Raw genomic sequence first — 24,981 nt, 5'->3', positions numbered from 1 at the left:
CACTTGAGTAATTTTCCAGTCTTTAGGTACGGAACTTTCTGTGAGCGAGCGGTTGTATATAAATGTTAAATATGGAGCTATTGTATCAGCATACTCTGAAAGGAACGGGACTTGTATACAATCTGGACCGGAAGCTTGCCTTTATTAAGTGATTTAAGCTGCTTTGCTACACCAAGGACATCTACATCTATGTTGCTCATTTTGGCAGTTGTTCTTGATTTGAATTCAGGAATATTCACTTCATCTTCTTTGGTGAAGGAGTTTCGGAAAACCGTGTTTAATAACTCTGTTTTAGTGGTACTGTCATCAGTGACTTCACCGTTGTTACCGTGCAGTGAAGGTACTGAATGGGTCTTGCTACTGGTGTGCTGCATGTATGACCAGAATCTCTTTGCGTTTTCTGCCAGATTCTGAGACAGAGTTTCGTTGTGGGAATTATTAAAAGCATCTCGCATTGAAGTACGCACTACATTTCGAACTTCTGCAAAACTTTGCCAATCTTGGGGATTTTGCATTCTTTTAAATTTGGCATGCCTTTTTCGTTGCTTCTGCAACAGCGAGCTTCCCGTTTGGTGTACCATGGGGGTTCAGTACCATCACTTATTAGTTTACGTGGTATATATCTCTCAACTGCCGTTGATACTATCTGTTTGAAATCATTCCACATCTTTTCTACGCTTACGTGATCAGATCGGAAGGAATGGAGGCTGTCTCCTAAAAAGGCATTAAAAGCATTTTTAGCAGTTTTTTTTAAATAGATATACTTTGCGTTTCTTTTTTATGGTTGCAGGTGTTACATTATTCAGCCTAGCGGCAACTGCCAGGTATAACATCTGCCAACTATTTCGCAGGAAATATCTACTTCAATTTCACTACAAGGTAATCTACTTCTGACAGCAATAAACACTCCACCACCAATTGCATTTCTGAATACTGTTAGGTTGTTTGAAAAAATTTCAGTTGAACTTATTTCTAGCTTTGGCTACCAGGGCTTGGAGCTGTGGTTCTTTCCCAATACAGCTACGACAATTTACAACTAAGATACCGATCGTTTCTACAACTACCTTACTGTGTTTTACCTGCCCCTTTTTAGATGGACGCCCTTTATGTGGTTTCCTGAGACCCTCTAACCTAAAAAACTGCCCAGTCCCTTCCACAGAGCCCCCGCTACCTGTGAAGCTGCTGAAGTGGAACCCAGTAACCCACCACCCGATGGCGCAAGTCAAGGAATCTGCAGCCTACATGGTCACAGAACCGCCCGAGCCTCTGATTCAGACCCTCCACTCAGCTCTGTACCAAAGGACCACAGTCGGTTCTGATGATGCTGCTGCAGATGGTGAGCTCCGCCCTAACATCGCAAGCAAGACTGGCAGTCTTTACCAATTCCATTAACCGCCCAAAACCAGAAAGAATCTCCTACAATCCAAAGTGACACATGTCATTGGTACCAACATGGGCAGTTGGCTGCACCCTTTACTCCTCATGGCAACCAGAAGCACCCTTTCCACATCTGGAATGACTTCCCCCCAGTATGCACACAGAGTGCACACTGGCTTCCTTCCCCTCCTTGGCAGCCATGTCCCTAAGGGGCCCCATTACACGCCTAATGTTGGAGCTCCCAACTACCAGCAAATCCACCCTCTGTGAATGCCCAGTCCTTGCTCGCTGAGAAGCTTCCTCTGGAACAGGGTGGACAACTGCATCCAGCTCAGAGATTTTGTCAGCTACAGATAATGTTCAAAACCAGTGCATCAAACGAACCAGGGAGGCCCTACGATCGGCCTCTCAGAAAGTCTTTCGCTGCCGGCCAGACTTTGGAATGATCTCCCGCTTGACCACGGGTGAGGGATCAACCTCAGTGCAGGCAGTACCCAGGGCAACCACAGCAGTGGACCAATCGGGGGACACGTGGGATGTGCTCGACGTCCCTCGCATACCTGCATCTGACCCCCCACAGTGATGCCCCTTGGCAGCAGCCTCAAGCTGTTTGACAGAAGCCAACACAGCCTGGAGTTGTGAGTGAAGGGTCAACAACTGAGCTCGCATCTGTACACAGCAAACACAGTTCCTTCTATTACTGAAGTTCCTCCTGTTAGAAGCTCGAAAAATTTGTAATAAACGAACGGTGTATTTGGCTTATTAGCAGCAGGAAGTCATGGTGCTCTCTCACTGATGGTCTAACCAACCCTGAGCTGTTTTAACCAAATCAAACCAAAGCCTTTATGATACTAGGGTCAATACAATGATTGATAACAACAGCGGTCTCTATGCTACACTGTTATTAAAATAAAAGGTTGTGCCTATTAAACACTCAAAGACACAAGAGATTACAAAAATAAACTGGTAACTAAACAGATAACTGAAAATATGTCGCTCCTGTTTAAAGCTCATAAAAATATGTAATAAACGAATGGTGTATGTGGCTTATTACCAGTAGGAACTCGTGGTGCTCTCTCACTGAAGGTCTAACCGATTCGATTATATTACATCCTGGATTTTCCCTTGATTTAATAATTATTTCTTTTACTGTACCAAATACAGTATTTGTTGTAAGTGCTTTGGGTGCATCCATATTCAAATACAAATTATGTCAAATAGCTTGAAAACTATCTTGCTATGTGTTATTAGGATACATGATCAACAGCACATATAATGCTCTTAACTACCTTTCTAACTGAAACTATAAGTACAGTGTAGAGATGCATTCTGCACAGTAGTGCATATGCTAATAACTGTAAAAGTGTGTGTATTAATTCTTTTAAACAATTGTCCCAGGAAATTAAAATGTTGTTCTCAGTCTAGTAACACTCTAATAATTCTGTAGAACATGTTCACAGTTCTTGAAATGTACACAAATTTTCGTATGACTCCATAAATGTGTGTGATCTGCATTAGTTATCTCCACTACTGTTCTACTACTTTTTTTAAAACTTTTTTTTAGCCTGATGTCATGTTACTGTTCAGCTCTATGTGTGTACACTATAGGAATAAGTTATTGCCAAAGTTTTTAAATATGTTCATGTTTATCATTTTCCTTCATTTACGAACCTACAATACCAGGAAAATATAGGACATTAAATGTTCTGTTCATGACAAGGTCTTTAAAGACAAAGTTCATGTTTACACTGAAAATGGATCCATGGTAAACAGCTTTTCATAGATAACAAATTTTAAGAAAACTGATGACAAAGTTTTGGACAAAGTACAAGATAGGACTGGAAAAGGATGGAGGGGAAGAAACTCTTCACTGATAATAAATTAGAGATGTGGCTTAATATGTGCTTCCAATAACAAATAACAGATGAAATACAGAGTGACCAGTACACTTTCTTTCTATTTACAATAAATTAATGTACATTTCTTTTGAAAAACATTCAAAGTTTATTTCAAATGAAATTATTGGTGTTGCAATTTTGTGATTTATTTATCATATAAATAAAATATATGAACACTTAGGTAATATATATATTCTCATTGTCAAATACATGTTCACTATCAAGAGTAAATACAAGTACTGAACACAACCTGCAAATACTCCATGGTAACTACGCTGAGATTACAAAATTCAATTCACAGTCACAATGGTTTATTACTGTCTATGCACCTTGTCTGATAGTTATCATAATACACATTAGGTGTCATGCTTAGTTTTTGACAACACTTTTATTCAGTCTAATTTTTTTACTGAAAGAGTCTGTTACAAAAAAATAATGTAAAAATACTGCTTCATTTCTACTAACATTTTGTATCCAACAATATGCTATTACAAACTAGGCTACAATAAATACTAATTTAAAAATAATACTCTTCATGGGGTACCACAAATATACGTTTCCTAGCAAAGCAGTTAATAATATTGCGCATATCAGAGCTACATTCTCGGCCATTAGCATTTTTGGCTAATGAGGTCTGTACCTTTCTACAAATAACACAGTCTTTGATTAACACACAGCATGATTACAACGTGGTCATGGTTGTATAAAGCATATAAACATGTTGAGGGATATCTACTGATACTCACTTTTAGGTGGCCCTGTGGCATTATCAGGGCTTTTTTGTTTGGTCCAGAACGTAGCATCAAGCAAAATTTCATGGAAAGCTGAACACTTTGGAGGAGATGGGGCTTCAGGGAGACTATTGTGTGCCTCACATTCTGAAATGGAACTTCCAAATACTGTTAATTTTCCATGCTTTAACTCTGTCTGGTCTGAGCTTGGAGTCTGATTTGTGTGATTATTCTTTGATGTTTTTGAAATAAAACTTTCAAATGAAGGCAGATGAGTATCTCTACATTTATTAATTTGATTATTGTCACTGGTCCAAAGTTCATGTTCATGAATTTTTTCTTCCTCTGTTTTAATCCCCACAGTTCCACAGCTCGTGGCGAGGAAACTTTCAAAAGATGGTAGGGATGACTTCTTTGGCTTTTCACAAAGTTCTTCATTATAACTTTTCCACAGATCATGTTCTTCAACCATATTTTCAGAATCATCGGAATCATTTTCAGCAACCTCCCTTCTTTTAGATTTCATACAGCTTTCAGTTGTCCATGAGTCCCTTTTAAATACCTGTTTTTCTTCATTTATGCTAATACTTCGATTTCTCTGTAAAGCATATTCTACCTTGTTGATTATGTTAACAGTATCATTGAACTTCACTGATTTTTTCTTTGTGTTATTGACAGTAATATTTTTGTTTTTTAATTCATATATGGCTTCTTTGCTTTTACCATATAATAATATGTTATGTCCAAGGACTAACCTGGTTCCTCCTTCAGTCTCTGATGGTACATTTCCTTCAATGATATCTGAATTGTTCACAACAGAATTCTGACTACTCCATGTCAGTTTAAGTTCTTTGTTATCTTCAACATAATTACAACATTCAGGCTGTAAGAATTCATTTAGGTCATCAACGATACTGTTCTCAGAAAACTCTGGTACTTCTCCATAGGAATTTTCCTGAAGGAAATCTGTACCACTAGCATTTTTCACAAGTTTCATGGTATTTGTTTCGGAATCCTTTTGTGTCTCTGCCTCTTCATTAAGGTTCATTTTGCTTTCTGTTTCCATTACAGAGGGTTGGTACAATGCCTCTATAGTCCCTGCAACAAAATTATGAAAGCTGTATGACAGATTAAGTTCTCCGTTGCGTTCCATATGATTGCTGCATTCAGTCTGTAAGTTTTCACTTACAGAATTACTATTACTGTTCTCAAGAACAACTGGTGACCTTTTAGAGGAAATTACGTTTGTAGCATTTGCTTCAGAATCCTTTTGCATCTGTTCCTCTTCATCAGTATTCAGTTTGCTTTCTCTTTCTGTTGCAATCAGTTTATATGATGTCTCTAGATTATCCGCAGCAACAGAATTCTGAAAATTGCATAACAAGTTGAGTTTTTTGTCACCTTCTACATCATTAGTGCATTCTGTCTGTATGTTTTTACTTATAGCATTACTATCACTGGTGTCAAGAACAGTTGATACTTCTGTAGTGGAACTTAGATCAGTGAAGTCCATAACACTGACATTTTTTTCAACATCTATAGCATTTGTTTCAGAATCCTTTTTTATTTCTGCCTCTCTACCACCATCTAACTTGCTTTCCATTTCTGTTGCAGTGGACAGATATGATACCTCTGTATCATCTACAGCAGAGTTATGATTCCTACATGACTGGCCAGTTTTACTGTCACTTTCTACATGATTACTGCATTCAATGTCTAAACTTTTATTTACATTATCAACATTATTGTTTGGAAGGCTATCATCAATCTTTGCACTGCAACTTTCATCAGTTAAATCCATGATACTAATACTTTTCAAGAAGTTTGAAGTATTGTTTTCAGAATCCTTCCTTACATGTGCCTCTTCACTATGATCCAGTCTGTTTTCCACTTCTGCAAGAACATTCTTGTTGACATCTATATGACCATCATTATTTTGTTTTACAACATTTGTAAAATGTTTATCACATTTAGAATGTTTATCTCTGAGAGCTCTCTGGGATTTAAAATGTTCAGTAACAGAAGTTTTCTGGTCTTTACAGTTTTCATATTTGGAATTAATATCAACAGTTGATAGCCAAGAGTGTGAAGTAGGAAGAGGCTCAACAACCGCATCTGAAACTGCATTTCGAAGACTACTACTACCCAACATGTCACACAAGAACATGCTAAACTTTTTTGATATCTCTACAAGAGGATCCTCCTTTGTTTTAGGGAGTTCTTCTTTGTGAGGAAATTTGTACTTCTGTTGGCCCACATTTTCTTGCAGCTCTCGAGGCTCATTGCTGGAGCAATTTTGAACATCGAGCAACAAAAATCTGTCCACTATCTCTGAGATATCATCATTGTTTATTGCTAATTCTTTATGGGATCCATTATTCCCACAGTTTAAATTAAATGATGTTTCTTTCACAGTACATTCAGTGTTTTCTGTAGAGTACTCTTTAAAATCAGTTTTATCATACAATTTCTTGCAGCTATTATCTAGGGCTGTAGAGTGAGATCTATCAGATAATGCTAAGACATGTGGCACATCCCTATTATCTTCCTTGCTTCTGTATTGTTCATTCTGTACAATGTTAGCTTTAGAACAGCATGATGTAACATAACCTATAATTTCTTTTGTCTTCAGATTCTTATTGTCACTGTCCTGAGAAATATTTGTTGAGCAGTATGGATCAACCTGATCATCACATTCTGATGAAGTATGCAATGCAGCTGGAGTGTTTTTGTTTGTAATTTGTTCATTTGTATGTGTATAAATGCCTTTAAATAAATCACTGTTTTGTTTATTACTACCATTTCTAAGATTATTGCTATAATTACTCTCATTTTGAAAAATTTTTTCGTATTTCGCATCTGTTGTCACATTTTGTTTCACCTCTGACTGATCATATTTCTGTGATTCTAGTGATGTACTTTCAGCAAAGTATACACCACTATCATCATCCTCTTGAGTGTCACACATTTTAGCAGTGTATAGAGTGTTGGAACTGGGATAATAGGGTTTTGGCTTGACAAAATTAAAATAGTTATTGATTCTATCTGGACACTCTGCTGCTAGGTTGAAAGTATCCACACTATTCATCACCGTTATTTTGTTACAGCCTAGAGTTTTGTCAGTTAGGCCACCTTCTGAATTAACATGTGAACATTCCATCTCTGTTTCATTTGTAGCATACATAATGTACTCAAGTTCTGATGAAGTATTTGATTTTTTCCTTCTTTTTGGAGGTATGATTCTTGGTGCTATCTGGGTATTTATGCCACTATGTTCATTTTGCAATTTTGGTGTTTTCAATTGTTTTCTAATCCTTGGAACAGGGACAGGAGGAGCAGGATCACTAAAACCTGAAACAAACAAAAAGGTACATGTCTTAGATAGAAAGTACAGCAAGAGTAAAGATACAAATCAAGGATGGATAAAAAATATTGTGGAGAGATGTGGAAGATCGTACATGAATGAAACTGTAGGTATAGATGAACTTAACTTATAATAAATATTTTAAAAAGAAAAATCAATTTTCTGTTCAAAAAGTGCAAATCACTGTTTTAGCCAAAACATATCATAAGTAGGTTATTAAATATCACTCTATATCACAGATACAACTATTTCAGTAGAATAATACTGAGAAGTATCCATACAGCACATATATTCATCCAAGAGTACACCTACATATATCAGTGAAGCAACTTTAGAATAATTTCTTAATAATTCAGTTACAAGAAAATAAAATGCATATTTTTATTGTTTGTCTGTATTACCCACAGAGTCCCTTATCCACACCTACATCAACAAGTCTTATATCCAAATCTGCATATCTACATCTACCTCTACATCAATACTGCAAATCACTGTGAAGCGCATGGCAGATGGTACATCCCATTGTATCATTTATTAGGGTTTCTTCTAGTTCCATTCATGTATAGAGTGCAACAGGAAGTACAATTGTTTAAATGCCTCTGTGCATGCTGTAATTATTCTAACCTTGTCCTCACGATTCCTATGAGAGTGATACATAGGGGGTTGTAGTATATTCCTGGAATCATCATTTAAAGCTGGTTCTTCAAACTTTGTTAGTAGACTTTCTCAGGATAGTTTACATCTACCTTCAAGAGTTCAAGTTTACATCTACCATCAAGAGTCTGCCAGATCAGTTTCTTCAATGTCAATGCAACACTCTCCAATGGGTTAAACAAACCTGTGACCATTTGTTCTGCCCTCCTCTGTATACATTCAATATCCCCCGTTAGTACTATTTGGTGAGGGTACTACACAGTTGAACAATACTCTAGAATGAGTCACACAAGTGATTTGTAAGCAATCTACTTTACAGACTAATTGCACTTCCCCAGTATTCTAGCACTAAAGTCTACCATCTGCTTTACCCACAATTAAGCCTATGTGGTCATTCCATTTCATATTCCTACAAAGTGTTACACCCAGGTACTTGTATGAGTTGGCCAGTTCTAACTGTAACTCACAGATATTATGATCATAGGATACTATTTTCTTTGGTTTGTAGAGTGCACAATTTTACACTTCTGAACATTAAATCAAGTTGCCAATCTTTGCACCACTCTGAAATCTTACCAAGGTCTGACTGAATATTTATGTAGCTTCTTTCATCAGACAGTACTTCATTACAGATAACTGCATCATCTGCAAAATGTCTGAGGTTAATATTGCCAATAAGTCATTCACTAATGTACAACATGAACAGCAATTGTTCCAACACACTTCCCTGGGGCACACCCCCAAGTTACATCTACATCTGATGATGACTTTCCCATCCCATATAACATTCTGTGTCCTCCCTACCAAAACGTTCTCAATCAAGTCACAAATTTTAGTTGATACCCCATATGATCAAACTTGTTGACAATAAATATAGGTGTGGTACCAAGTCAACTGCTTTTTGGAACTCAAGAAATACTGCATCTATGTACCTTGATCCAAAGCTTTCATTATATCATGTAAGAAAAGTGTGAGTTGGGTTTCACACGATCGATGTTTTCAGAATCTATGCTGCTTGACATGGAGGAAGCCACTCTGTTCAAGATATCTCATTGTGTTTGAGCTCCAGATATGCTCTAATATTCTATAACTAGTTAATGTCAAAGATAATGGGCAGTAGCTTTGTGGATCACTTCTGCTAGCCTTCTTGTAGACATGTGTTACATGGGTTTTCTTCCAGCTACTGGGAATTATTTTTTGTTCAAGGGATCTATGATAGATTATAGTTAGAAGAGAGGTTAACTCAGCAGCAAATTCAGTACAGAATCTGATTGGGTTTCCATCAGGCTCTTGAGTTTTGTTCAGTTTTAATGATTTCAGCTGTTTCTAAATACCACTGACACTAATTTTACTCATCTTTTCAGTGGTACAGGGCAATACCCCTGGCTTTCCTTTGTAAAAGAGCATTTGAAAACAGATTTAAGCATTTCAGCTTTTGCTTTTCTACCCTCAATTTCAGTTGCTGTTTCATTCACTATGGACTGGACACCTAACTTTGGTTCCACTAACAGCCTTTCCATATGACCAGAATTTCTTTGGATTTTGTGAAAAATCATTTGACAATATTCTGCTACAGTAATCACTGAAGGCTTCACACATTTTCACTTGATAACCAAACGTTTCATTCAGTATCTCTCTATCTGTAGTCCTATCCTTTTCTTTACACGTATTATGCAGTGATCTCTGTTTCATTAGAAGTTTCTTTGCAGTGTCCCTCCAATTAAAAACTCTTCTACTGTGTACATACCTATTAATTGCATGGTCAATTATTCTTTTTAATGTGAGCCATAGTAGTTCTACATGCTCCTGCCCGGTTTCGAAAGTTTCAAGTTCCTCATTGACGTGTGACACTACTGATTTTTATCTAGTTTACTTAATATGAATATCTTTCTGCTTGTTTTACAGTCCCTTTGTACTTTGGTAATAGCTGTAACCACAAATGCATCAGGGTCACTTATACCAGTTTCTTCATGTACATACTTGAAAAGGTCACATCTATTTGTTACTATTAGATCCAATATATTTCCATAATGAGTGGGGTTCTGAACTGTCTGTTCTAGGTGGTTTACAGAGAAGGCATTTAGTAATGTTTCACAGGAAGTCTTATCACACACACCGCTAACAAAACCGTAATTTTTCCTGTTGATTTCCCAAATGATTGAAGCCTCCACAGGTGATTTGTACAACTTACAGAATCTGTAACTGATAAAGTTAATATAACAGATGTTCCAGCAGAGGAGGTAAAAAACCATGCTGACAAATTACAGTTGCACTGGAGTGACTCATCTCGTTCAAACACTTACCAAGTCCACAGTGTGTACACCATTGGGAAATATACAGTTAAAATAGGTTTGCTGTCTAAGGGAGATGGTGCACACTGCAATTTCAAATGTGTTGTAGACCAGACCGATAAGGAAGAAACATTCCTAAATTCTTTCATTAACAGTTGCAATGATGAAAACTTTTCATTGTGTTTTGGTCTGTGGCTTTTTGTTACAACAGAATCTGACATTTACACAAATTTGCTGGACAAGTTGTCAGTGTTAAAAAAATCAGTTAAGTTCCTTAAGATAAGAGAGTAGGGAATAAATCTGTATGGCCAGAAAGGACGATACTAGTGAAGCTGGTATTTGCCAAGTTACATGTACTTTACATGAACCTACCACAGATTCTCGTGAAAGGTTAACTTTTACTGAAATTAAATTAAACATTTTAAACTAATTTTTTCTGTTATCTGAATGTTCTTCATTTATTCACAAATTTGTCACTATGCAATGATTTTAGCATTGTTAGGTACATAGTTTCAGTCCTTCACTATAAGGTTAAATGTATGTGCTACACCTGCAACATTAAAATGTTACATCCATAATATTTATTTGTTTTGCTTTATACTAGTCATGGTAAATTTATTTAATGTCTGGTATATTTTCATACATACTGGCCCTTATAAGTTATGTAAATTCTACAAGTTTCTATTTGTACTAAAGAGTCCCTCAGATATTAAAAGACATTCAAATACATGTGCATTATCCTTGACTTTCTAGCTTATGTTTGTAACAATACCATTTTATTTTTTAGTGACAAATGAACAAAGCTTGTTTCATCAAATCTTAGCTGTATGTTATTTATATTAAGGTCCATCTAAATAAAAAAATCATAACTTTTGGATTTATTTTCATGTTAATGATTTACTCTGATTATATGATCATGGAATGACTACTAAATGATTGATTCTTGCAGCTGGAAAGAATGTTTACCCAAAGTCAACTACAGACTGCTGGTTGAGTCATCTTGCAACTTTTCTTTCTTTTTCTCCTCAGCAAAAATCTATTACTTCTGTATTTATTCCTCAAAACTTTCATTTGTTGGTCTGTCTAGAATGTCCCAGGTATTATTTTTCACCAGTGGCTTGATTACATCATATACACCTCATACCACTCTCAATGATCTGGACCACATAATGCATCATTGACATTGATGTCTGTTGCATTTGAAATGAAGTTAACATCATGAATCGAAACATTTTAAAATCTACACCTGCCACAAACTGTTGAGCAAGTGTGACACTTGAGGAATTATTTCCATAGCCCTTTGGTTAAGCAACAATTTTGGACACTGTTAGTGCTGCATCTGTCAGTAGCTATACATCAGTGTGCTTGTCAAAGTTCCAGAAGAACTGGATAAGCAGAGGAAGCTACCAGGCAGGAGGGCCACCTTCAAAAGAGTAACACAAACTAATGGTAGGCAAATGACAGCAGACAAGACAACAGATCAGAACAAAGATAAAAACCTAGACAACAACGAGGTGCTACACAAAATGTCACCACAATGATTACAACATGGCCAAGAGCAAAAGAGACAAATCTCCAAGACCCGAGTGAACAGAGTGACTGGGTGACAAGCAAAGTAGTTATCAAGCAGTTCTGCATGGTTGCAGTGCCCCCTAGTGGCTACTAAGTCCACCTGCTCTGGCAGGCATTCAATCTCCATGGCACTTGATACCAGAGTTAGCTGTGTTGATTGCTCTGATCCAAAATGATGGTAGTAGTCACTTCAACCAACAGACAGGGCTTTCGTTCAGTGACACCATTCTGCTGTGGTGTGTATGGAGATGTTAGATGTCACTGCATTCCTGTAGTTCTGAACTCCTTTCATTGCTATACTCCTTACCATTGCTGGACTAAACAGATTTAATTTTATGACCAGGCTGACTTTCAACGAGGTTTTTGAGTTCAACAAATTTGTTGACAACTTCTCCTTTATGTCATGGAAATATATGTCTTACCATTTGCTGCGGTCATCTTCAAAGGCCACAAAAAATCTCACACCAGTTCAGAAGTTTCTGCCATTGGCCCACAGACATCAGAGAGGATTAACTTCAGAAGATCATTTGAGTTCCCTACTCGTTTGGTGAAGAGTGTGGACGTGATCTTTCCTTCAAGACATGTAATACATCTAGTGAGAACAACATCTCTGGATTTCAGACCTGTAACATACTCATTTTTGAGCATGTAATCACATCTCACTAGTTCAGGTGGCCTAATCGAGCTTGCCAGATTTGCATATTACTCTTGTTAATTTACAGCTTAGCAATGACACACACCTTTGGACCATTTTCTTGTAAATAAAACAATTTGCCAATTCTGTCTGCAATCACTTTGGCTTCACCATTAGTACCTCTTATAGCTGCACGCTTTCACAAATGTCACTGTGTGGTTGTTGTCCAAAACCATTGACACAGAAATGAGATGGTTCCAAGTTTTGGTATATATAACGACTCAAGAGGACGTCGTTATCAGGAGGAGGAAAACTGGCGTTCTACAGATCGGAGCATGGAATGTCAGATCCCTTAATAGGGCAGGTAGGTTAGAAAATTTAAAAAAGGAAATGCATAGGTTAAAGTTAGATATAGTGGGAATTAGTGAAGTTCGGTGGCAGGAGAAACAAGACTTTTGGTCAGGTGAATACAGGGTTATAAATACAAAATCAAACAGGGGTAATGCAGGAGTAGGTTTAATAATGAATAAAAAAATAGGAGTGCAGGTAAGCTACTACAAACAGCATAGTGAACACATTATTGTGGCCAAGATAGACACGAAGCCCATGCCTACTACAGTAGTACAAGTTTATATGCCAACTAGCTCTGCAGATGATGAAGAAACTGATGAAATGTATGATGAGATAAAAGAAATTATTCAGGTAGTGAAGGGAGAAGAAAATTTAATAGTCATGGGTGAATGGAATTTGAGAGTAGGAAAAGGGAGAGAAGGAAACATGGTAGGTGAATATGGAAGGGGGTACGAAATGAAAGAGGAAGCCATCTGGTAGAGCTTTGCACAGAGCATAACTTAATCATAGCTAACACTTGGTTCAAGAATCATAAAAGAAGGTTGTATACATGGAAGAATTCTGGAGATACTAGAAGGTATCAGATAGATTATATAATGGTAAGACAGAGATTTAGGAGCCAGGTTTTAAATTGTAAGACATTTCCAGGGGCAGATGTGGACTCTGGCCACAATCTATTGGTTATGAACTGTAGATTAAAACTGAAGAAACTGCAAAAAGGTGGGAATTTAAGGAGATGGGACCTGGATAAACTGAAAGAACCAGAGGTTGTACAGAGTTTCAGAGAGAGCATAAGGGAACAATTGACAGGAATGGGGCAAACAGATACAGTAGAAGAAGAACGGGTAGCTCTGAGGGATGAAGTAGTGAAGGCAGCAGTGGATCAAGTAGGTAAAAAGACGAGGGCTAGTAGAAATCCTAGGGTAACAGAAGAAATTTTGAATTTAATTGATGAAAGGAGAAAATATAAAAATGCAGTAAATGAAGCAGGCAAAAAGGAATACAAATGTCTCAAAAATGAGATCGACAGGAAGTGCAAAATGGCTAAGCAGGGATGGCTAGAGGACAAATGTAAGGATGTAGAGGCTTATCTCACAAGGAGTAAGATAGATACTGCCTACAGGAAAATTAAAGAGACCTTTGGAGAAAAGAGAACCACTTGCATGAATATCAAGAGTTCAGATGGAAACCCAGTTCTAAGCAAAGAAGGGAAAGCAGAAAGGTGGAAGGAGTATACAGAGGGTCTATACAGGGGCAATGTTCTTGAGGACAATATTATGGAAATGGAAGAGGATGTAGATGAAGATGAAATGGGAGATATGATACTGCGTGAAGAGTTTGACAGAGCACTGAAAGACCTAAGTCGAAACAAGGCCCCGGGAGTAGACCCCTTCCATTAGAACTACTGACAGCCTTGGGAGAGCCAGTCCTGACAAAGCTCTACCATCTGATGAGCAAGATGTATGAGACAGGTGAAATTCCCTCAGACTTCAAGAAGAATATAATAATTCCAATCCCAAAGAAATCAGGTGTTGACATATGTGAAAATTACCGAACTATCAGTTTAATAAGTCACAGCTGCAAAATACTACCGCGAATTCTTTACAGATGAATGGAAAAACTGGTAGAAGCCGACCTCGGGGAAGATCAGTTTGGATTCCGTAGTAATGTTGGAACACGTGAGGCAGTACTGACCCTATGACTTATCTTAGAAAATAGACTAAGGAAAGGCAAACCTACATTCCTAGCATTTATAGACTTAGAGAAAGCTTTGGACAATGTTGACTGGAATACTCTCTTTCAAATTCTAAAGGTGGCAGGGGTAAAATACAGGGAGCGACAAGCTATTTACAATTTGAACAGAAACCAGATGGCAGTTATAAGAGTCGAGGGGCATGAAAGGGAAGCAGCGGTTGGGAAGGGAGTGAGACAGGGTTGTAGCCTCTCCCCGATGTTATTCAATCTGAATATATTGAGCAAGCAGTAAAGGAAACAAAAGAAAAATTGGGAGTCGGTATTAATATCCATGGAGAAGAAATAAAAACTTTGAGGTTCACCGATGACATTGTAATTCTGTCAGAGACAGCAAAGGACTTGGAAGAACAGTTGAACGGAATGGATAGTGTCCTGAAAGAAGGATATAAGATGAACATCAACAAAAGCAATACGAGGATAATGGAATGTAGTTGAATTAAGTCGGGTGATGCTGAGGGAATTAGATTAGGAAATGAGACACTTAAAGTAGTGAAGGAGTTTTGCTATTTGGGGATCAAAATAACTGATGATGGTCAAAGTAGAGAGGATATCAAATGTAGACTGGCAATGGCAAGGAAAGTGTTTCTGAAGAAGAGAAACTTGTTAACAGCGAGTATAGATTTAAGTGTCAGGAAGTCTTTTCTGAAAGTATCTGCATGGAGTGTAGCCATGTATGGAAGTGAAACATGGGCGATAAATAGTTTGGACAAGAAGAGAATAGAAGCTTTAGAAATGTGGTGCTACAGAAGAATGCTGAAAATTAGATGGGTAGATTACATAACTAATGAGGAGGTATTGAATAGAATTGGGGAGAAGAGGAGTTTGTGGCACAACTTGACTAGAAGAAGGGATAGGTTGGTAGGACATGTTCTGAGGCATCAAGGGATCACCAATTTAGTACTGGAGGGCAGTGTGGAGGGTAAAAATCGAAGAGGGAGACCAAGAGATGAATACACTAAGCAGATTCAGAAGGATGTAGGTTGCAGTAAGTACTGGGAGGTGAAGTAGTTGCACAGGATCGAGTAGTGTGGAGAGCTGCATCAAACCAGTCACAGGACTAAAGGCCACAACAACAATAACGATTTTTCTGCATTATGGGATTGGCACTAGTGGCTGCAGTTGTGATGCGTTCATCATCTTTAGTTGTTACTTGCATAGCACTACTATCCACAGGCATTAACTTCTGCATTTCTGTCTCATGCATGATGTGCAATCACTATCTATGCACCAAAAAATGTTGGAGTAGCCTCATTCACAGAGGAACTGCAATGAGCTTCATCAACTTTGTTTGCAGCTCACACATTTAGTTTCTTCCTGAAAAAACACTCATCTTCTGTGTGTCCCTTCTTGTTACTAACACTGAATTTGTACACTGATTTCCTTTATTGTTTGTCTTTCAATTTTTGTTCCAATTTTTCACTGTCGCCCACAGCACTTTTTGACTTGTTCACGACACATCTGCACAACTGAAGAAACATCACAGCACTCATATTTTCACTATCTTTCTGAACCCTTGCATTGTGTTTTTCTAAGATATTTTACTTTTAGCATCTTGATATCTGGCAGATTGTCACAGGATTCCACAGCACATGTAAAACCCTTGTATCTATCTGGAAGACTGTAGAACAGCATTACTGGCAAAAGATCACTGTTTATATCAACATCCATTGCTTGTAATTTGTTCACTATATCAAAGAATTCAGTAAGATGTTGTGCCATATCATCACTAGGTTGCATTTTGTGAAATGTGAAGAATTTGAGCTGTAGCTTTGCAAGCAGTTCCTTTGGACGCATAGATTGATTCTTGTTTAAGATATCCCTGATGTGATGTAGTGCAGTTCTTTACTTGCTTCAACTCAGTGTGAATGATCGATAAAAGTCTGCTTTTGCTTTTCTGTCTGCTGCCAGCCATGCTTTATATGCAGCTTCTGCAGAAGTGATCATTTCATCTTTGACAATCACTGCAGTTATGTAACCCCAAGTGTCATTTTGACTGAGCACTGCTTCAACTTCTGTTCTCCATGTGTCATAATGTGACAGCATTTCTGTTCAAACTCCATGTGGAGCAGTCACATGCGGCATATTCATCATGTTTATATCTGCACTTTTCAGCAAGTTTTTGTCTAATCAAAAACTGTTGCTTTTGCCTTTGCCAACACTGATAGATTTGCCAATATTATATTATGTCATATGTGATACACAAACAGGAGTCAGACCATAAAGGAAGGATTACAATGGATGGGTCTTCCTAGGAAAGTCTTCATGTTAGGGGTAATAATAACTTAAAACAATAATGACTGTTATTAACAGCTGCTTTTAAAAGACACAAACAATAATAGAACTGTTGGCACTATCTTTTAACTTCTAAGCACTAAGTAGCTATTATTGTGGATATCCACAGACATATGCACATATACTTGCAATGACACAGGTTTTTATCCTCAAAGTAAATACTACTTGAGATATCTGCATCAGTGCAGACCTCTACTCATGGTCATAAGTATTTTATCAGACCAGCAATGTCAATCTCTCTGTCCATTGAGACAAGGAATTATTTAATAGGCTGTGGCAAAATAAATTTTTGCCTCTAAAAGCCAAATAAACTCTTGATCCTTCCATTATTCTGTTTGTGTCCCCCCTTCCCAATATGACTGAAAAGTTACAAAGCACCATAAAAAATAATGAATTATTTTTCTTGCTGCATATGTACAAGTAGTACGTTCATCTGCATCTACATCCATATTGTACAAATCACTGCAAAGTGCATGGCAGAGGATGTTTCCTGCTGTACCTGTTACGAGGGCTTCTTCCTGTTCCCTTCACGAATGGAACACGAGAAGCACGACTGTTTTAAACAGCTCCGTACCTGCTGTAAATACTTACGACTTAGATTCTACTGTTGACTTATAAACAAATATAAATGCTGTACTAATTGTAAACATTTGGAAGAAGAACGACTAGGGTTCTTAAAATATTTATTTGGCTCTATTCGAAAACATATTAGCAAAGCCAGCCCTTAATTAACTCCAAAATAATTACTACATTTGTCAAAAGTATTGTTTGTATAACTATTCATTATTTGAACAAATAATTCAGCCTAACCTGTGTGGTAGGAGTAAGTGTTGAAAAGAAGGAATTTTTCGATGTATTCAGTTACCTGAATGAGTTATGTTTTTATTGCAATTTCTGTAACTTAAACATTGAACAACATATAGTTTCAGTGTCTATTATTGTGAGGATACATAAAGGGCAGATTTTTTCCACGAAACAGTCATCCCACTGTCTATTTTCAGACGCGAAACATGTATTGGTTAGATTAACAACAATGCATCAACTTAACAGTGGAATAAGTGTAACATAAATAGGCTGTGTGTTAGAACAATTAATGACAATGCCTGTTTAATTTATTTGAAAAATAGTGTCACACATACCATATTATTCTGCAAGAACTGTGAACTGTGTGGTTAGGTTTTTAGTGCTCATAGATGTTCAACAGCAAACTATTGTAGCTGTATGCTGATGTTTGCCTGCAACCTATTAATGAGGCTTATCAATATTTACCAATAGTGAACTGGCCATATATTTGTGTAATACTGGAGGGTTGTGAACAGTGAATATAAAGAACTGTGAAACGCAATTGTGCAACTATTGGTTACATCATTTATAGTAATCAGTGTTGAACTTCCACCCCCCATTTTTCAGCCAGTATAACAATGCAGTACGTCGACACAAAGGACTATAAATGAAGAAATAAAGTAGGCAAATGTCACAATGAGATAAGTTATTGCAAATGTGAAATGCTAGTACATCAGTAACTGGTGTAACCGCAAGGATGTTGATTGCAGGTCAAATCATCACACGGACATTCATATTTGTAGACAGGGTGTATGGGATAACCACGAGAGTGCTCCTGCTGTCATACCCTACCTAGACCATAACTCCAGGTGTATTGGGAACAGTGTGTCTAGCATGCAAACAGGTTGATTGCAGGCATTCAACTGGCCTTCTTCTAACCAACTCACAACCATCACTGGCACCGAGGCAGAACCATATTTCATTAGAAAACGCAACAGACCTCTACCCTGCCCTCTTATGAGGTTTCACTTGACACTGCTGATGCCACAAATGGCAGCGGTTTAGGGTCAGTGGAATGCACGCTACAGGGAGACTGACCTGGAGCCTTGAAATAACTGATTTGTAACAGTTCATTGCGTTAATGTGGTGCCAATTGCTCCTCAAATTGCTGCTGCAAATGCACCAGACCCATACACCAAACATGATGTTCTTTGCCCTCAAGTTGTGCTGTGCACCCATCCAGAGCCCAGTCTTCTTGTGAGCATACATTCTTGTGACTATGCATTCTTGTGACCATTGCAGCCAGCAGCCATGTACAGTCGTTACATTCCTGCCAAGTCTTTCTGCAATATTGCAGAAGGAACATCCAGCTTAATGTAGCTCTATTACACAACCTCATTCAAACTCAATTAGGTGTTGATAATGAGGTCTTTGTTGCCCTACAGGCATTCTTCACTAACAGCAACTTGCCACGTCCAGTCTCAAAGGTGATTAATGCTCATGGCCATTACAGAATGTTGTTGTTGTTGTTGTTGTTGTTGTTGTTGTGATCTTCAGTCCAGAGACTCTATCCTGTGCAAGGCTCTTCATCTCCGAATAACTACTCAACCTACATCCTTATGAATCTGCTTAGTGTATTCATCTCTTGGTCTTCCTCTACGATTCTTACCCTACACAGTTCCCTCCAATCCTAAATTGGTGGTCCCTTGATGCTTCAGAACATGTCCTACCAACTGATCCCTTCACCTAGTCAAGTTGTGCCACAAATTCGTCTTCTCTCCAATTCTATTCATTATCTCCACATTAGTTACGTGATCTGCCCATCTAATCTTCAACCTTCTTCTGTAGCACCACATCTCAAAAGCTTCTATTCTCTTCTTGTCCACACTGTTTATCATGCATGTTTCACTTCCATACATGGCTACACTCCATACAAATACTTGCAGAAATGGTTTCCTGACACTTGTATTTAAAGCAAACTGACTTACATCCTCATAGTGCTGCTACTACCGTCACTCTTATGTGACTGCCATGAAATTTGTATAGACATCATATTTCAGATGTAGAAATACACCTACCAACTTTTGTTTATGCTGCACAATTCCTTCTTGAATTTTTTTTCCCATCACTGTAGATGATCTGAGGGAATAAGTTTCTGATAAACACCAAAAAGCAAAACAACATTCCCAAGTTTCATTTTAAAATGTGGCACATGCAACATGAGTGTGACAATAAACTCCAACAAAATTACACCTTCTTTGGAAACAAAGTTTTTAGGCATATGGCTTCAAAATGACTAACTGGTGTACACATATAAATGAAAGAAATTGACCACTAAATAAAATATGTTATAGTCTATTTTTACTCGCTGTTAAAATAAGTTTTCACACTTTTCGAACTGCCTAGTTTGCCCAATTTCACAACATCCTACTTTATGGCATTATATTCTTGGGGAATACACCACCTAGTTCAGTCTTTTAACTCAGGAAAGAACTGTAAGAGCAATGCTACATGCTCAACCAAAAGATACTTGAAAATTCCTGTTTCAATAGTTGTCAATCTTGCACTTCCCTGTATGTACATTCTAGAAATTCATAAATGTGTCAGAAAGAATGTAAATGTATTAGGAAGAATTCAAAAGACATAACTAAAAACTTTAATGCCCTGAGCATGATACATAATGGCAAAAGGAAAAGCTTCATGTCCTGCCAGTAAGGACATCAGCTTATAGAACTACAAATAGTGCTACACAAATTTACATTAGCCTTCCACATAAGGTAGAAAATCATGTCACCATTTCAGTTATTTGCAAAACCTTAAGGGTCTTATTGGATCATTGCTTCTATTCAGTAGCAGAATTTTTAGAACTTCTGAAATACAGGAGACTTGAAACAAGACAGTATCGCTACTGCAAGTAGTGCAAGCTGTTTTACAGATAAAGCAAGAAATTCATTTACTTGCTGAAATATTACTGTTACTGTAGTGTGTGTGTGTGTGTGTGTGTGTGTGTGCGCGCGCGTGTGTGTGTACACTGTATCCCAAAATCTGAAAAGATTGTTTGAATGAGCAATAAAAAGAAAGTGAATCAATATGTAAGCAAAATGCATTCAATGGTAGTACAAAATGTTGTATCTACAAAGTAGTATTGTTCTCAACTTGCCACTTTTTTTCACATTTATTAATCCCTCAAGCCAGGAACCCGAGAATGCACTTGCAGTAACTGTACTGGAGGTACCCAAGCAAGTGTTTGCCAATAGCAGTTTCACAGGTAAAACTGTATTGCTCTGCCATCTGCAGCACTACTTCATCAGGTAAGTGTAGGGATTTCTGTCCAGATGCACTATTGAGAATTTTGTCAAGAAGCAAGTGATGCAGAATGAATTAGGAACTACAAGCTGTCCTTGTTGAAAGAAAAGAATCTGTTAAGCGGGACATGAAAATATTTATAAGGATGATAAATATGTCAGTACACAGTCCATTCATTATCAAGCCACAAAAAAGGCAATGGAAGACATTTCAGACTGTCTCTCTTCCCAGAACGGCTGGAAACATGCAGGGAGAGACAATGGTTTAAGACCTTGTTTCAAAGATTGCATCAAAGTACACCACACTGAAGGTTAATTATAACCAATTATGTATGTTTTAAACATAATAAATTCCTGTTGTCAACAATTCCTGAATATCTCATCAATTTTTGACAGATGACTGGCAAGAACGCAATCTTTTGCCATTACTGTTCAATCTGTACATTAAAGAAACAATGAAAAGAATAAAAGAAATGTTCTAGAGTAGAATTAAAATTCCAGGAGAAAGTATATGAATGTTAAGATGACATTACTACCCTCAGAAAAATTGAGGAAAATTTATAGCACCTTTCGAATGGAATGAACAATCTAATAAGCAAAATAAGTGGTTTGACGAAAACAGAGGAAAAGCAAATGTAATGAGAAGCAGCATACATGAGTTTAACAATAAATTTAATATTAATATTGGGAACCACAAAATAGATGAATCAAAGGAACACTGCTACCCAGAAAAAAATCTGCATGACCGAAGAAACATGCTATCACTGACGAATAAGGTATTCACCACTAAAGGAAGTCTACTAGTATCAAATATAAGCCTTAATTCGAGGAAAAAATTTCTGAGAATATACACCTCGTTTCTGATAGTTCCAGAACCTGTACAGAAAATTGGAATAGAGATCAACATAAATATCATTTCCGCCCTTTTTATTGCTCATAACAACCACATATTGCATGTTGTACCACCACTCGGTAAGGCCTTCAGAGGTGGTGGTCCAGATTGCTGCACACACTGATATCTCTAATACCCAGTAGCACACTCTCTTGCATTGATGCTTGCCTGTATTTGTCTTGGCATACTATCCACAAGTTCATCAAGGCACTGTTGGTCCAATTGTTCCAAGCCATCAGTGTGTTTGGTGGGTCACGTTATCCATAAACAGACCTTTTCAATTTATCTCTGGCATGTTTGATAGGGTTCATGTCTGGAAAACATGTTGTTATCCTGAAGGAAGTCATCCACAAGATGTGCATAATGCAGGTGCAAATTGTCATCCATGAATACGAATGCCTTGCCAATATGCTGCTGATATGTTTGCACTATCAGCCGGAGGATGGCATTCACATATCGTACAACCGTTACGGCGCCTTCCATGACCACCAGCAGCGTACATTGGCCCCACATAATGCTACCCCAAAACAACAGGGAACCTCCACCATGCTGCACTTGCTGGACAGTGTGTCTAAGGCGTTCAGCCTGAGCTGGTTGCCTGAAAACACATCTCCGATGATTGTCTGCTTGAAGGCATATGTGACACTCACTGGTGAAGAGAACGTGGTGCCAATCCTGAGCGGTCCATTCGGCATGTTGTTGGGCCCATCTGTACTGTACTGCATGGTGCTGTGGTATCAAAAATGGACCTTGGAATGGACATTGGGAGTGAAGATGCATATCATGCAGCCTATTGCGCACAGTCTGAGTTGTAACATAATGTCCTGTGGCTGCACGAAAAGCATTATTCAACATGGTGGCATTTCTGTCAGGATTCCTCTGAGCTATAATCCATAGGTAGCCCTCATCCACTGCAGTAGTAGGCCTTTGGTGGCCTGAACGAGGCATGTCATTGACGGTTCCTGTCTCTCTGTATCTCCTCCATGTCCGAACAACATCGCTTTGGTTCACTCCGAGACACCTGGACACTTCCCTTGTTGAAAGCCCTTCCTGGCACAAAGTAACAATAAGGATGTGATTGAACAGTGGTATTGACCGTCTAGGCATGGTTGAACTACAGACAACACTAGCCATGTACCTCCTTCCTGGTGAAATAACTGGGACTGATCGGCTGTCACTGCTCATGCATGGCTGCTTACATCTTTGGGCAGGTTTAATGACAACTCTGAACAGTCAAAGGGACTGTGTCTGTGATACATTATCCACAGTCAATGTCTATCTTCAGGAGTTCTGGAAACCAGGGTGATGTAAAACTTTTTTTGATGTGTGTATATCTGGAACACAGTATTGTACGGAACTAAATCATGGACTGTGGGAAAACTGGAAGAGAAGATAATGAAAATGTTTTGACATGTGATGCCACAGAAGGATGTTAAAAATTAGGTGGACTGATAAGCAATGAGGACATTCTCCACAAAATCATGGAGGAAAGGAATATGTGGCCAACACTGACAAGGAGAAGGGACAAGATGACAGGACATACATTAAGACATTAGGAAATAACTTCCATAGTATCAGAGAAATTCATATATGGTGCCATCACCATTATCACCTTCCAAACTAATGACAAAGATGGGGATGATAACAGTCTGCAAGTATGTTTTATTTCATTTGCAGTGCAGGCACAATATACATCACATTAGCATGTGCTGCGCACAATCTGGCAACATTTCCCCAATCATTCTCATCTGTCATTTACAGAGTTATTTTATTCAAGCTCTATAGCCCAAAAGATACACTCCTTTTACTAAGATCTCTTTGCAATAGCCAAGCTACAGTCTATAACATTTTAGACAGAAGTTTAATCAATAAATGAGGAGTCTGGAAGGGAGCTGATCACAACATCAACTAGATGGGTATCAAACTGTTTGATAACATGTCCTACATTCAACTGACACCATATAAAATTCATAATTTGACTGGCAAGTATCAGAGTACTATCTATGAAACCTATACTTGTACAGTATTATGAATTCAACTTATATTTTTAGAGTTAGAAAGAAATGAAAGTTCTGATGAGCCGTTTTGGAACATGAATACATATAAAAATAATGGACTATGAAGCACTTTAAATATGAATAGTACTCAATATGAGCTCTGATCAAAAAGTAATGGGAACTTTTGTTTTTCTTAAAGAATCTTTATTTATTCATCAGCAACACCAGCTTTGTCCCCTGCAAACTAATCCTCATCAGATATAATAACTTATACAAGCTCTTTTTCCCATTTTGGGCGCACTTCTGGAACTCTCTTTCCATTATGGTGTTCAGCTTCTTCAGTGATTCTGTTTTTATTTCACTAATGATGGCAAAATGACATCCCTTGATGGTCCTCATCAGTCTTATGAATTGAAAGAAGTTGCAGGGGACCATATCCAGTGAATACAGTGGCTGAGGCAAAGTAACACAATGGCTGAGGTAACATAACAGTTTTGTTTTTCGCCAAAAAATCATGGGCAAGCATTGAGGTGTGAGCAGGAACATTGTTGAGATGCAATTTCCATGAGTGGTTTTGCCACAATTCTAGTCATTTTCTTTGGATTGCTTCACAAAAAAAAACAGCACATAACTTCCAGGTAGTATTCCTCACTGACCATATGACCATAAGGCAGGGACCCATGATACACTAACCCACTGTAATCAAACAAAATAGAAATAAGAACCTTCACATGTTATTGAACTTGTCAAATTTTTTTGCCTTGGCTCTTCAAGCAGTTCCCACTGGGACAACTCGATCTTGTGTTCAGCATCATACCTATATACCATCATACCCGTATACCCATGTTTCCTCACCTGTTACATCCTTCTTTAGAAGCTGTGGATCTTTGTTGGCTTCATTTGGCATTTCCTGAGAGATGTCTGCATGATGTCGTTTTTGGTCAAAAATTCAAAAACTCCAGAACAAACTTTGCTGCTATACATTTCACACCTAAGACACCCAAAAAAATTGCTTGGCATGAGCCATAGGATAGTAATTGATGTGCCAGGACATCCAGGATGGTTGTCAACAAATTCTCAACCCT

The 24,981-nt window shown here is 37.9% G+C and overlaps 1 protein-coding gene across 2 annotated transcripts in view; it reads right to left on the bottom strand.

The window, feature by feature from the left end:
• Positions 1–3,449: 3,449 nt before the first annotated feature.
• Positions 3,450–24,981, bottom strand: part of LOC124710084 (tyrosine-protein phosphatase non-receptor type 13-like) — a 242,409-nt gene continuing 220,877 nt past the window's right edge. Inside the window, exon 2 of one of the 2 annotated variants that reach the window (XM_047240894.1) lies at positions 3,450–7,357. In XM_047240894.1, coding sequence (XP_047096850.1) covers positions 4,008–7,357 — 3,350 coding nt within the window. In that variant the 3' untranslated portion in view covers positions 3,450–4,007. The remainder of the gene's footprint in view (positions 7,358–24,981) is intronic. The other variant, XM_047240895.1, reaches the window with a different exon arrangement.

Source organism: Schistocerca piceifrons, chromosome 1 (assembly GCF_021461385.2).
Source record: "Schistocerca piceifrons isolate TAMUIC-IGC-003096 chromosome 1, iqSchPice1.1, whole genome shotgun sequence".
Taxonomy (NCBI): Eukaryota; Metazoa; Arthropoda; class Insecta; order Orthoptera; family Acrididae; genus Schistocerca; species Schistocerca piceifrons.
Note: the sequence above shows the minus strand (reverse complement) of the source record. Positions and strands in the feature narration are given on the sequence as shown.